This window comes from Meleagris gallopavo, chromosome 4, assembly GCF_905368555.1.
Source record: "Meleagris gallopavo chromosome 4, MGAL_WU_HG_1.1, whole genome shotgun sequence".
NCBI lineage: Eukaryota > Metazoa > Chordata > Aves > Galliformes > Phasianidae > Meleagris > Meleagris gallopavo.
This window is the reverse complement of record NC_139407.1, coordinates 65,227,413-65,241,814: the sequence shown is the minus strand read 5'-3', so window position 1 is coordinate 65,241,814 and position 14,402 is coordinate 65,227,413. Positions and strand designations below refer to the sequence as shown.

Sequence of the window (14,402 nt, the reverse complement as noted above, 5' to 3'; positions counted from 1 at the left end):
AAAGTGAAGCTGTGAAGATAACAGTTTTGTGAACACTTGTGAATCACCTGCTTTTGCATTGAAGGATGCAGTGCAATTCCCTTGATTGTCTGCATTCTTAGTAATCCATTGCAAAACTTCTTCCTATGTTCCTGGTTGAGGAACACCAGGTTTCTGTGAATGTATTTGTTTAGAAGCTGCCTGAGTGTCTGCATCAATGCTTGGAAACATCTCATCAAACTTACAGAAAAGGAAATCCAGGCATGTAGCAATGCAAGCCCCAGTATTGTAACCTGTCTTTACATCACACAACCACTTGTGCTGTGTTGCACATTGCTTATCCAAGCTCCCCTCCTGTCAGGAGTTATTTCTGTTTAGTGATCTGAGAATGGAGCCCAGGAGCTGTATGTACTCTCAGTCTTAGCACACAGCCACGTGAGCTACGTTCTTGGGTCTGTGCTTTGTGATGGTGAGCAGAGACAATCACCTCTATGCAGACAGGAGCCACGAAGCCCTTCTTGGGGCTGTTCAGCAGAGATTTAGAGTTGCTCAGTGCTTTCTGAGAAATGATAGCTTACCCTGATGAGTCCCTAATGCTCAGCTCCTCTTTCAGTGTGCACGTGTTGCTCAGTATGCCGACTCCTCAGAGGTGAGTGCTGGATTTCCTGCACCCTGATATCCACGCATACCTTTTGGGCATGCTTGTGTTCCCCAGCCTGGCTTGCTCCTGCTGATCTTACTCACCAGGTTTCCTAACACCAGGGGAACAAGTAAGGGGACAGCCAGGCTATGAGTGGGTTTGTGAGCCGTGTTGTGTGCTGACAGTAAGTTTTGCAGTGCTGCTCACCTTACTGACCCAAGGCTGGGGAGTTTATCTCTGGAGAAAAACCTCAGTCCTTTCTCTTATAGAGGATGCATTTTATCCCAGTGTCTGATGAAAGGAGGGAGAGGCCTCAGGTTTGGCCATGCCAGAGGATGGGGCTGCCAAACACTTTGTTTAGGGAGGAAGAAGAAATCCAGACGGGCAGCGTCCCGTGTTAGTGGGAGCTGACTTTCATAATTCCTATACACCTCATCTCATGTGCTTTCTGTTTATTTTGTATACTGCAAACAGCCCTAGGGGCTTTGCAGCAGAGGCACTCAGGATCGCAGTGCTGCCGCTGTACTGCAGCCACTGCTGTGAAAACACAGCTGGCTCGTGTCACCTCCAGAGCAGCTGGGTGTGCAGCATTAAAGCCTGGAGGCTGGAGCTCCCAGCCTGACCCTCTGTCTCTTTGCACATTATGTTGGTGGCAAACCAAGCTTCACACACTTGCTTTGTCACCCTCCCTGTTGTGCTGCTGGGGTTGGAACTAGATGATTTACGGTCCCTTCCAACCCAGGCTGTACAATGATCCTATGGTTCTATGATTCTTTTCTAGCTCTTTGCACTTTCACATTTGGGGTGAGCGTGCTGCTGTGCAAGGAAAATGAAGCTTCCTTCAAGTGGTATCTGTTTAAGTAGTCATGAACCCCTTGTACTCACAGTACATTTTATTAGCACCCTTCTAATTTTAGCCTAAACCAATTTTATGGATTTGACTCCTCAGTGTTATTTATAAAATATTCATTGAATCCTGAAGTGCTAAGTAGGCATGAATTAAACCTAGGGAGTTCCTTTAATGATACTACAACAGTAGTCAAACCATCGTGTTTACAAATTGGGCCCAAATTTGTGTACACTTTCCTATTGCTTTATTTTGCTGGGTTTTTTTTTCTTAACCCAGTTGCTCTGACTGTGTCAGTCGCAATATGCTGCATCTCATAGAAAGTTCCTTCTGCCCCCACGGGCTGCCCTTTCTCTGTCTCCAAGGCAATGCGTGCATTAATGCACTAGCAGACAATGGTGTGCCCTTTACATGCCCCTTAGTAAGTGCAGCTTTGGTATCTTGGAAGACACGTCCCTGACTATGTAATGTGAATGTTTTTTTCCTCAAAGCTGCAAAGAAAGAAACAAAGTTTGCTTAACTAGACTAAATTGTTCCAATCTATTGGTGCTGATCTTTCTTTCATACCAACTTCTGTGAAGCCAGTTGCAGGATACAAATGTTAGAAGTACTCAGTCCTGAAGAGACTATAACCTAAAAGGGCAGATATTCAAGCCTAACCTCAAGCAGGAAATTAAAGGCTGTCTCAGAGCCTTGATGAGGCCTTTGTGGCAGGAGCAGTTGCCTCAATGTTTTTGCAGGTGAAACTCAAATATCTATCTTAAAACCTCACAGCTCTTAGGAGAGCACAGGCTGGTGGGAGCAAAATGCTGCCCTCCCAGCTCCCTGGGCAATATCCTGAAGGAGGCAGTGGACACAGACAAATTAATTTGGGCCAAACCGGAGGGGGTTCATGAAGATGCAGCCTCCTTATGCCATGGAATGGGCATCTGTACAGAGGCTGAAGGCTACAGTGAGTTCAGTGTGATGCACAGAAGCAAATCATAGAACCATTTCAGTTGGAAGGGGCTTTTAAAGCTTATCTAGTCCAACTCCCCTGCAATGAACAGGGACACCTCCAGCTCCATCAGGAGCTCAGAGCCACCATCCAGCCTGACCTTGAGTGTCTCTAGGGACAGGGCATGCACCACCCTTATTGTAAAAAAACTGTGATCTGTGCTCACAGAACTCTCCCAGGTCTTTACCCAAGTTTCTGACATCTCCTCTATGTTCAAGGCCTGTGGAAAGTCATCCTGAGGATGACGATGGAACAGTGATACAATTACATAAGTGTTCTTTTTCCTCTTCGGGAAGGACAGAGGGAAAACCTTCAGGGATTTGTTTGACTCTTGGCAGTGCCCAGGAAATGCTTAACTGCTGCTCAGTGTTAAACGAGCTTGCCTGGGACTTGCATTTAAGAAATAACTTCTGTGCTCAGTGCTGTTATCTCAATATGTCTTGGATGCTGATGCAAAGACTGTGTGGCATGACTGAGAGGGAGGAACAGTTTTAGACTTTGCAGAGAATAAATATATCTCAAAGATGTTTAAAATTTATTGTGTATCAGGAAAACTGTTATGGCTACACATATCTGAGGGGAAGTTTAATAATGATTTCAGGCAAGGTAAGAAATGTGTAAGGACATTAAAGATAAATGAGACTGGTTTGTCAATGTGACTGATACAGTGACATAAACCTTTAAAACTACAGCTCAGCAGTGACTGCTTAGCTGAGGTGTTTGGTCAGCCATGCACAAGATGTTGCAGCACAAAGCCAGGAGGAGCATTATTTTTCTCCAATAAAATAATGTTGGGCTCTTTCCCACTCGTGACTGTCACCCTGAAGACAAGATCACACAAGCAGCAGAGAGCTCAGCAAAGACCTTAATGGGATGCTCATTTAGTTGTGTTTTAAATCACCTTCCTGGTATACTAGATGTATCCAACTCCTTTTTTGTGGCATGCTGCAAATCACACATGAGATTCTTTTAGCAGAAAGTGTTCTTAACAATGAATTGACGTTTCACCAAGGAAGCTGTTCATTCATCCCTGAACAAAACAATTAAATGGCCTAGGTGACCATTTTGCTTGTAGCCAGTTTTGCTGCTATCTCTTGTGCTAGGGATTTACACACTTCTTAACCTTTTTCTCATTGAGCTTAAAGACCAGACAACCAGTTTCTGTTGCTGTAGGCATTTTATTCCTTAAAGCTTTCTTTTTAAATGCTGAATCATATTTTTATGGGCATAATTTGCATCACTTTCCAGCAGTACTTCTGAATGGCAACTTGGGAGTTTTTAATATTTATTTTAGTAATGTCAGGGAAGGAAAAATTTTCATAGCAAATCAGTAGGTTAAGTACATTTAAGTACATTTCCATTTCAGCAACAAAGTTCAAACATTCATTGTTGTTTAATAAGCTCCAGTTCAACCAAAGATATTCTGAAAGCAACGATGAGAATTTCTGTGCTCTGAAACAATGTTCCTCCCCCTTCTACATCCAAATGTTTTCCCCTAACAGTTTATTCTTTCCTTTTCTCTATGTAAATATTATGGGACTCTGATGTAAGTGTTAAAGATTGCATGAGTTTTCTTCTGAGGTGTTTGGAATAGACTAGTTTTTAACAACTTAATCATTTGTGGGATGTGTTTTCATTAACCAGTGACTTTGTTGATGATGTGAATAGACTTGTTTGCTTTGGTTGCACTTGACTTCAGCTTTGGGAAGATGAGCCTCTGTCTGCCTCTGTTTTGTGGCCCCTTGGCAGTGTTTGCTGGTTGGTTGGTTGGCTGCTTCTAACTTCTTGGTTTGGCAATGAAAACAGTTGGAGAAGTACATGAGTTGGATCAACGTATTTCGGAAATGATGGCAAATTTGTCTTTGTTGCAGGGAAAAGAAGCTGATCGTCATCATATAATAAATATCTGCCCTATTGCTCTTATTAAGTGCTGTGCAAAACTCCTTATATGAAGGATCCCCCAGAAAGACTTAGCTTTGGAGTGACTTCATGTTCCATTACAATAATACAACACCTTGTTTCTGGCTTGTGTAGTCTGTGACTGTGGTTTGTTATATAGTTCCTGAGGAATTACAATGACAGAAGAAAGAAGTGTTGCCTGGGAAAATAAGGGTGTGGGAGGTCCAGCTTCTCGAAGGTATTGGGGTGCTCAGTTCCCCCTGTAACTGTATGTAGGTATCCAAATATTTCTGAGAATCTGCATCAATGTTCTTTGCTCATCTGTAGTTAGTGAGCAAGGTCCTGACCTCTGTTATGCTTCTGTAAACTCATAGGTCTGGACAGTGAAAAGACAGTTCTGCAAGAAGTAGCAGCAGCTTGAGCTTAGGACATGAGCAGTTTCCTCATTTCTGCAATAATTCTACCCCTCTCTGCAAAGGTGTGTAGGCAAAAACATAACAGGTGAAAACACCCAAAAGACACCCAGCTCTGAGATGGGGAGTGAGAGCCTCCTGATGGTGAGAGAGCCAGGGGACAGACCTGGATTTACATGGCCCCTGGATTTACACAACCCCTCCTGGCTGTGAACCAGTCCCAGGTGCCATCAGCTGCTTCCCTGGAGCAGCACACACTGCTGGCTCTGCCACTTTGAGGACATATGATAGTGCCTCTTAGAAACATACAGGAGGTGACTTGAGGCCAAGCACTGTCCTTGAGAAGCCAGCTCCAACTGTATGGTTTGCTCTTTGATGTGCTCCTTCTCCAGGTGCAAAGCTTGGTGTCCCTGAACCCATCTGTTCCCTTTAGGCTTCCATCTCCCTTCCCAGTAGTTCCTCACATCTACCAGTTATTCTGGTTAATTCCCTGCTTTAGTCCTATTTTCTCCACCTGCAGAGAACCTGCTCTGTTGTTGTAGGAAAAGTTAGGTTTTATCTTGTAATTGCCTGGTTCACAAAAAAAAACGACCTCATAGTTGGTGCTCATTCAGCCCTTTGAGATGAGTTGCTTCTGTGATTCTGTGATTCTGGTCTCACAGTAGCACAGTGTTCCACAACAACCATGGGACAAAGCCTGGTACTCCAGGTGGATATGAGGTTGGCACTGTCCATAGTGTAGATGTCTGAGTCAGGATGGGCAGGCAATCCTCCCTTCTCACTCCAGACCTTCTAGGATGTCTGTACTCAAGGTTTGTTCTCATCAGTGCTCAGAAACATACTATGAAAGCCTAGGCTGGACACGTGTATTCCCTCTTCCAGGACAGTGAGGCTGAAGTGAAACTGGTTCCCGTTTGTCTGGGTTTTGGTTCCTCATTCACAGTGAGATAGAGCAGGGGAGAAGTCCTCAGCCCTTCTTCCAGTGGACTTTGCCAACCTCTGCTGCTGGAGTCAAAGCAGTACGTGTCAGCTGGGAGAAGCAGCTCTCCCCAGTCTTCAAAGCAGCAGCCCTGGGGCAGGGACACCGTACCTAGGATGCTGGGGAGCGTGGGAGGCTTGCAGAAGCGTTGGGCTTCTGCTCTGCTGGCTGTGGAGATATAAAACATGAGTGGCAGTGCTGCCTGGACATCTTTTTCATCCTGCACCCAATTCAAGAGAGAATAACGATGGAGAAAGCAACGTCAGCTGGAAAAGTTTGGGACTCCCAGGAGTTATCAAGGGCTCACACTTCCTTCTGTCTTCTTTTGCAGTGGACAGCAGGACAAAGGCCACAGAGCACATTTGCCTGATCCTGTATGTTCTTAACGTCTCATTGCATCTCCACAGTGAATGCTCACATTCTAGTTTTCCATCACCCCTCTGGCATGTCCCCTTCATGTCGTCTTTGCTCCAAGGAAAGCTCTTGGCTCCCCATAGCAGCACAGGGCTGAGGGGTGTCTGTAGGCCTCCACGCAAACCTCAAGGATGCAGTTTCAAGAAGTCCTGACCCAGTTTAACTAACTGGAAACAAACTACCTGATGTCCAGCCTGCAACCCAAATCTGAGGGACCTCTGGAGAGCAGGGCAGCTGGGAGCAGTCATGTGAATTGGTATCAGGGGAGCATTCGGTCTACAGGCTGTGCTTGGGTCGGGCTGTGCTCAAACACTAAACGAGCAGCTTTTAATACAAGCTTGACTCCATTTTTCCTTGGTTTAGAGAGGCACCACAGAGCAGCTCCTGCACCCAAGATGACCTCAGCTAGGCGTCTCTTGGATATCTCACTTCCCAAGTGGAAAGATAAAGTTGTGATTAAAATAAAATCTCCCTAGACTGATTTTGCCAAGTGCTGTAAAGAACATTTAATATTCTCCTTACAGTGTAGTCTTAACACCACAGTCACGTATAGGAAAAAAAACAATAGTTCAGCATTACTCCAGCTCTCTCTGGAATGTGACTGTCAGCTTTTTCAACACAGCTGGGAAGAAGTCAACTTCCAGCTCTTCCTGAAAACCTGTGACAGTGTGTATCAGCCTGCCCATGTGAGTGGTGGCAAAGGGAAGAGACACGGGGTTAGCAGCCAGAGGACAGTGTGCAGTGTACCCTGAGCTTGTCTCACAGTGTTCAGCTCCCAACGTGAATTTGGCACTGGAGAGAGCCCTGGTGACCTGCCTGTGACTGGTGTTGCTGTAGCCAAATCACTTGCCCTTTGTGTCTCCATTTTCCAACTGAGAACTGTTTGGGAATCCAGTTTTGGGGGTTTATTTTGTGTGTGCTTCAAGGATCTAAATGGATGAATAATAGTCAGATATTGAAGAATCCTCTTTCTGTAGTGTTTGGTCCAGCAGAGTGTTACAGTCAGGCTGAGAGAAGAAATGTAGAATGTTATTTCTATGTGTGTTTATAAAACAGCCCAAGTAGAGTCAATAATTGTCATCTAAGCACTCAACACTTAAACTCTCGTTTTCCACATGTGTTTTAGAATGAAAAAAAGCACAACTGTCAGTTAAACTAAGAAAGACCCAGCCCTGCTGATAAGAAACTCTGCAGAAATACAGGGACCTTAGTCACCTGGGTGTCCCTTCTATAGCTCTTGCTTTGATCTGGCTATTGAAAATACCATCTTGTTTCACTTGTTTCATCTGAGTTTGAGGCAGCAAATGAATGGTGGTGTACAACATGACCAGTCCCATAAAGATTGTGTTATAAATCACAAGAGTAGAAGCCACCAAGCAGACATTAGTGATGTATAGTCATGGACTCATATTCTGCCTTCGGTGGCATTAACAGTCTGTAAGACTTACTCTAGCATGACAGAAGAAGAATTTTCCCCACTCTGGTCTCACAACGCACCCCTACTGAGAGTCTCTTCAATGCCTGTTGAAGTTTTTGTTTAACTTCACTGGATCCTGGACTGGGCTCTTGGCTTGGGCTCTCTCAGCTTCAAGTCAGTGCTTCAAGTCATGCTTCATTTCCCAGCAAACTGTCTCCATACTGTCCACAGGGCTTCAGCACTCATTGGGTGCTTTCCAGAGGACACTCTTACATGTGGTAGATGTAGAAACTGGGGATATAATTGGCAATTCAAGAAATCAGCTATTTAATTTATTCCTGAGCCTAACAAACAAACAAAAATCTTTCTAGAGACAACCTCCAGAACACCAGGCTGTAAATTTAGTCTAAATTCTGCATAGAATAATCCAAGAGCTTACAATGGCTTTGCAACCACGATCCTTTTCATTTCTAACACAACAGCTGCTATTAGTGGAGTGTGAAGTGTGAACCTTCTGTCTATTAATCCCTGGAAGATGCATGGGTTTGCAGTGAAGTGGAGCTTGGTGGAATGTGAATCAAATCACTGATCTTCCTCATCCTTTGTCTTTATATTTAGACCATAAATGGCCATGTTAAATAGATGTGAACGATAAATATGAAAAGCCACGTGAGGCAAACTGTGAAATGAAAGACTCTGTGTTCTCAGATGATGAAGAGAACGATTTATTGGATAGTGCATCCATGAACAAAAGGCCTAAAAAGAAGGATCAACCCCTTGAGGTACTTTCATACTGTCAAGGTTCCTCCTTCTGTTAAGTTCTTTGAGTATTTGAATGAACACCTCTTTGGCCTAACAAGACTGAATCCAAAAGCAGCACTCTTCTGGTCTTTCAGGGGTGGGTCTTGTTATGAGAACACTCAATTTCCTACACATGTGGTTTCCCTGATAGAAATTCGAATCTATGCCTGTGGAAATAATAATTGCACGGAGCTTCAGAGTTGGATTTTGAGTAGCAAAACTTGGATCTAGCTCTAGACCACATGCTAATGTGGAGGTATTTCAATGTGAGGATTTGGATATCAACCACTGGCTAATTTTTCCTGTCTGTAGCTGAAAATGTATTTGCTTTCCTGAGGCAGAGTGTTTGTGGGTAGAACAGCCAGCACCCGTAGCCAGAGAGCTCAGAGCTCAAACCCTCTGCACCTGGCCAAACCACACCAACACCAGCAGTGGTTCTACTGCTGACTCCATGATTTCAGTAGGTTTTGAATCACTGTATTAAAAACTGTGATTTAATTTGCTACACAAAAAGAAAACAAACAAACAAACAAACAAAAAAACTAAAGGAGACACAGATCTCACACTGCAGTCTGACAAAAGCAATTTTAGCAACATTTTGTTATGGAGGAATTACAACCTCTGCATGAGATGCTGTAGACAAGGCTTCCTTCCAAATCTGGGCAGTGAGGAACAGCCACGTCTAGCAGCTCAAATGTTGCTCTCAGATTGCAACCAGCAGGTCTCCACCCTGGGGTAGCTGGGTTCGTTTCTCTTTCCCCAAGCCAGGGAGAGCAGGAGTGGTGTGGTTGTGGTGTGGCTAGTAGTTATCCACGTCCTTCTAGCGGGCTGTTGTAGCTCTGGTGGCTCTCACCAAAAGCTTGCTATGGTTAGGTGCAGTCTCTGTAGCTACTCTCAGAGCTGTTAAGTGGCCTTCCAAGGAACTATTCATTCCTGATTTCAAGTGTTTACTGAGCAGTTGATGGGTGCTTTAAGAGCAGTCTAGCTTCTCAGAGTGCAGCCTCTCCCGAGCAATACTTACTGCTCAGGTTGTCAGGCTGTGTTGCAGAGCTCCTGGCTTACAGATAGCAGCTCTAAGCCAGCAACTTGGAGTCTGAGTGGATCTATGGATCTGGGCAGGATTCCTCACTGTCGTACACAGCAACTTTTTTCCTCCTGTCAGCTCATGGCTTAGACAGATGTGCTCTTCATTGGTTAAAAAGATGGCTGGCGGAATGGGCCCACAGAATGGTGATGAGTGGAGTTAAATCCAGCTGGTGACCAATCACCACAGCCCTGTTTAATAGCTTTATTGATGACTGGACAAGAGGGCACCCACAGTAAGTTTGCAGACAACACCAAGATGGGAGGAAGTGTTGATCTGCCTGAGGGTTAGAAAACCTTCCAGAGGGACCTTGATAGGCTGGGTAGCTGGGCTGAGGCCAGCTGTATGAGGTTCAACAGGACCAAGTGCTGGGTTCTGTGCTTTGGTCACAATAACCTCCATGCAGTGCTACAGGCTTAGGGCAGAGTGGCTGGAAGGCTGCATGGAGGAAAAGCATCTTGGGATGTTAGTTGACAGCCATCTGAACATGAGCCAGCAGTGTGCCCAAGAGGCAAAGAAGGCCAATGGCATTCTGGCTTGTATCAGAAATAGTGTTGCCAGCACAAGGAGGGAAACGATCATCCCTCAGTACTGAGAACTGGTAAGGCTGTATCTCAGGTGCTGTGATCAGTGTTGGGCCCCTCACTATGAGAACGACAGGGAGGCCCTGGAGCGTGTCCAGAGAAGTGCAATAAACAAGTCTTATGGGGAGCAGCTGAGGGGGCTGGGATGGTTCAGTCTGGAGAAGAGCAGGCACAGGGGAGACCTTACTGCTCTCTGCAACTCCCTGAAAGGAGATTGCGGTGTAGTGAGGGTTGGCCTCTTCTCCCACGTTAACAGTGATGGGACAAGAGAGAATGGCCTCAAGTTGCATCAAGGGAGGTTCAGGTTGGATATTAAGAAAAATTTCTTCTCCCAAAGAGTGGTGATGCATTGGCACAGGCTGCTCATGGAGGTGGTGGAGTCACTGTCCCTGGAGCTGTTCAGAGAACTGTGGAGATGTGGCACTGAGGGACATGGTTAGTGGGCATGATGGGGGTAGGTTGGGGGTTGGACTAGATGATCTAAGAAGTCTTTTCCAACCTTAATGGTTCTATGATTCTCTGTTAGACATGCCTTTCTGGATACAGCCATCTTACCCTGATTGTTTGTGCTTTTGGGGACTCAGAGTGGGGTAAAAGATCAGGCTTGGAAGCAGGATGGAATCTGAACATAACCTCCCTGTGATCTTGTTCCCTACCTGTATGAATATTTGTACCTTTTGTATCACAAGAATGTGGAAATACAGCATGGTCTTGGATTGGACAGTCCTATAAAATATAAATGACTAAGTCTTCATTTACAAATGGTAAGAACCTGTCATAGTCTTCCAGGTAAATAGGTTTATGCTGTTAATGAAAACAAAGCTTGGATTTTCCTGAAAACGAAGTAGAAGAGCTTAGCAGGCCTTGCAGTGTTATCTACCGTGCTTTGCTAGGTTTCCACATAGAGAATTTGTGCTCCTTTGTAACATGTGGTAACCACTTCTTGTTGTGAATCTGTTGAGCCCCAGTGCCATACCAAAGCTCTGCAGAGTGAATTATGCAATGCAGATGAGGTTGGTGGGGTTTTTTTGTTTGTTTTTTTTGTTGGCCTTGCTAGGTAGTTTCTGTCTCAGTCAGTTCAGTCTGGAGAGTGGAGCTAATCAGAGTAAACCAATCATGGAATTGACCTGGCTTCTCTTGGGCATTCCATGGTTCTCCTGGGCAGATTTGCCTGGTGGTCTTTCTATACATTTCCATGCTTAAGGGCTCCTTTTCAAAGCTGTCCTCATCAGCTGGCTGCAAGGCGGAATTCCAATAGTCCTCATGTGAAATAATTTCAACAAATTCTACCCAGGCTCTCAAGCAAGAGCACAGTGTGTTTCACAATGGTGACCCCTTCTGCTTCAGGATGCCCCAAGGTACTCACAACTGGGCTGGACCCTGCAAGGTGGCTGGGAAACAGCAGTGGGCTTCCTGCCACCAGTTTGCTGTCTTGAGCTGATGGCCAATGCAAATTGCACCAATTTCTCCTGTCTGCTTTGACCTTTGTGTTACTGGCAGTATTTGGCCATGACCTTAGTTAATGACAGAGCGGTAGGTGGTGTAACCTAGGTAAGGGCCCATGATGGTTCTCTTCAACCATTTTATTGGTTTATCCTCAACTGATCCTTCATTAACAATCTTGAGGGCCAGAATGGGCTTCTCTCTTTCTTCATGGCAGAGACGGGATCACTACCACAGAAGTGCCACAAAGGTGAGTTTTAAGGAAAGAAAGAAAGAATTTCCTATTAACTAATGAAGTTTTCTCTTGCTTTTCTGCAGGCACCGCCTAGGACCCTTAGACCTCGCATCAGGAAGAAAAGTACCTCGTCCTCTGCCACTGAAACAATGTGAGTGCAATGAGCCAATAGCACCAAGATCCACAGAATGTCTCTCTTCTGCCTTAAAGAGCTACTCGTTAATAATGTAGGAAACAGCAGTGGGATGGATGTGCTTTGATGTACAGCGTTGTAGACATGGCCTTCCTCGCTCCTGTCTCTGTACCCTGTTCCAAGCTTCTCGCGTTTGTCAGCAACATGGTTAGGACAGTCTGACAGACACCTGCAGATGAAGAGTTCTTGTTTTGTTTGCAGTGTATCCCCACTCACGCTAATCCTGTAAGGCTGTACATTTACAATTCTCATTGTGTCTGCATAGCTCTAGCTCTGTGAATGCACAGCAACAACAAAAATAATCAGTTGCTCGTGATGATACTCGACAGTGTATTTATTTATCATTAAAGAAGTGGATTTGCAGAAGCCATGGATTTCTCTTGCCTCTCTTCCTCCTCAAGCCTGTGAATGATGTAACAAATGCCTGAGTGCTTTAGCTGTTTGAAAATGTCCAAGACTTATTAGGAAAAGCTGAGCTGTAATGCTGTTTCTGCAAGTGGATCAAATGTATTCTGATTAAATCATTGTGCTAAAAGGACACAGAGACAGAACTTAGGATGAGGAAGAGATGTGCAAGAGAAAATGATTGGTTTCAACAATGTAATGAAAGGGGAGTCTTAAATTTTGATCATCCTGAGCCAGGAGAATATTGTGTGGAAAATGATGGCGGCTACAAAACTGGATCGTATCGCTTGTGGCAAATGTTCTACTGGCAGTTCTGAAGTATGAGCAAGGCAGTCGTGTAGTAGCTGCAGCAGCACATCAGAATTGCTTTAGTGACTTGCTTCCAGGGGAAAATGAACCGTTCTCCCCTAACAATACCAGTCCCAGCGTTCTGCTTTCCTGGTGTGGTGCTGGAGTTTTCCTTACACGAGCAGAGCAGGACGCTGGGGCTCAGCTGCTTTTTGAGGCCTGGAGTTTTGCCTGTAGCATGGAGTTTGGTTAGAATCACGAGAACCAGGTGGAGTGTTGTATTTGTATCCGTATATAAATGAGAGATATAAAAGAAGAGGAAGATGTTGTAGGGTTTGTGTATTTGTGCTTCAAGTTGGTGTCTCTTGTAAGTGTTAAGCATGTGAAATTCACACATAAGTTAATTACGTGGCCCTTTGTGTTTGCTCTTGGACCTATCTCATAGAGTAGAAAACCATTTAGCATTACATACATGGAACATGCCCTCACTGATGAGTGACGGGCCGGAACCCGAGTAGTACGATTCACCTAGCTGAGGTGCAGCAGCCTGGGATGCCAGTAGCCGGTTGGAGTGTATCAGGCTCAGAGATAAATCTGAAGTGGCCTTTAAAACCTTTTCTCTGCCAGATATGCATCAGCAGCCTAGCTGTCCCTGCCTGATGCATCCTCGAGGTCTCCCCAGAGCTTCCTATGCATGTGGGGAAGAGAGAAATAACCCATGTGTGCACACTGATGTTTATCCGACCTGGCTAGGAAGTGGAAAAAGCAAGCAGGTATTTCCTGAGTCTGCCACGATGTTTGGCCCCATTATCTGAGAACTGTGTTTCCTTTACTCGTGCTAATTCAATTGTATTTTCCAATGGGTAAGAAAGAAGAAGCCTTCAGAAAATACATTGAAAAGAAGCAAATATTAATAGCAGTTACAGAAGAGTCAGTCCTTATAAGATACTCAGCAAATGCTTGGAGGAGCTAAGCTTGTGTGTTTTATTTTGAAGCAGCTTTAAAGTTTGTTTGATTTATTTTGGCAAATATTAAAAAGAAATAGCAAAACTGCCTGCAGTGTTAGCAGAAATGAGATCCTGTTGCAAGCAAGCTGTGTTTCCCTGCTATGCAATAGGTTGCCATAAGAGAAAAAGCTGACAAGTTTGCACTCAATTATGCCAAAAAACCCCCACGAAACATAGAGCCACATAACAGCTGATAAATTTTATTCTCAGACATGCTGTATTAACATTGATTCTCACTAAAATTATTAAATGTGTCTAATCTGCTGTTTTACTGTAAACTTGACTGTTTGGATTTTCTTAAGTGCTGAGGTGAAATTGTTGACAAGGGAGTTGCCTTATATCTCTCCAAACATTCAGTGTATAAATGAGAAAAATAAACCTTTTCATATCTCTGGCAAAAATGTATTAATTTATCAACGGAGCTGTATATTTGTGTATAGATAGACAAGAAATGTGAATGCTGACCCACGTCCACTTTGTGCTGTAGTGTTCTGTGTACAGAAGAGAACGGTCATTTGCTTTTGATTCCTCGTTTTCCACACACAGGTTGTTTACAGGTGTTGCCCCAATTCTGTCATTTCACCCTGCGGCTATTTGCATTTATTTAAAATAAACATCAGACGTGAAGTCTTTTGTTGCACTTTTTCTCTGCCACGGGAACGAGCTGATTCAGCAAGCCGCCTTCCTGCACTGATGCTGACCCCTCGTGGCAAAGGGTTTGCAGAACGTGATCAGAGGACTCACAGACGGTGGCTTCTTCAGCGCATAGGGATGGGA

The 14,402-nt window shown here is 44.6% G+C and overlaps 1 protein-coding gene across 10 annotated transcripts in view; it reads left to right on the top strand.

Moving 5' to 3' along the window:
* Positions 1 to 14,252, top strand: part of REEP1 (receptor accessory protein 1) — a 60,335-nt gene extending 46,083 nt beyond the window's left edge. The window contains exons 8-10 of one of the 10 annotated variants that reach the window (XM_085223674.1): positions 593 to 628; positions 8,228 to 8,367; positions 11,816 to 14,252. In XM_085223674.1, the coding sequence (XP_085079800.1) occupies positions 593 to 628; positions 8,228 to 8,367; positions 11,816 to 11,887 (248 nt within the window). In that variant the 3' untranslated portion in view covers positions 11,888 to 14,252. The other 9 variants (XM_085223677.1, XM_085223682.1, XM_085223676.1 and 6 more) reach the window with 9 other exon arrangements.
* Positions 14,253 to 14,402: the final 150 nt, after the last annotated feature.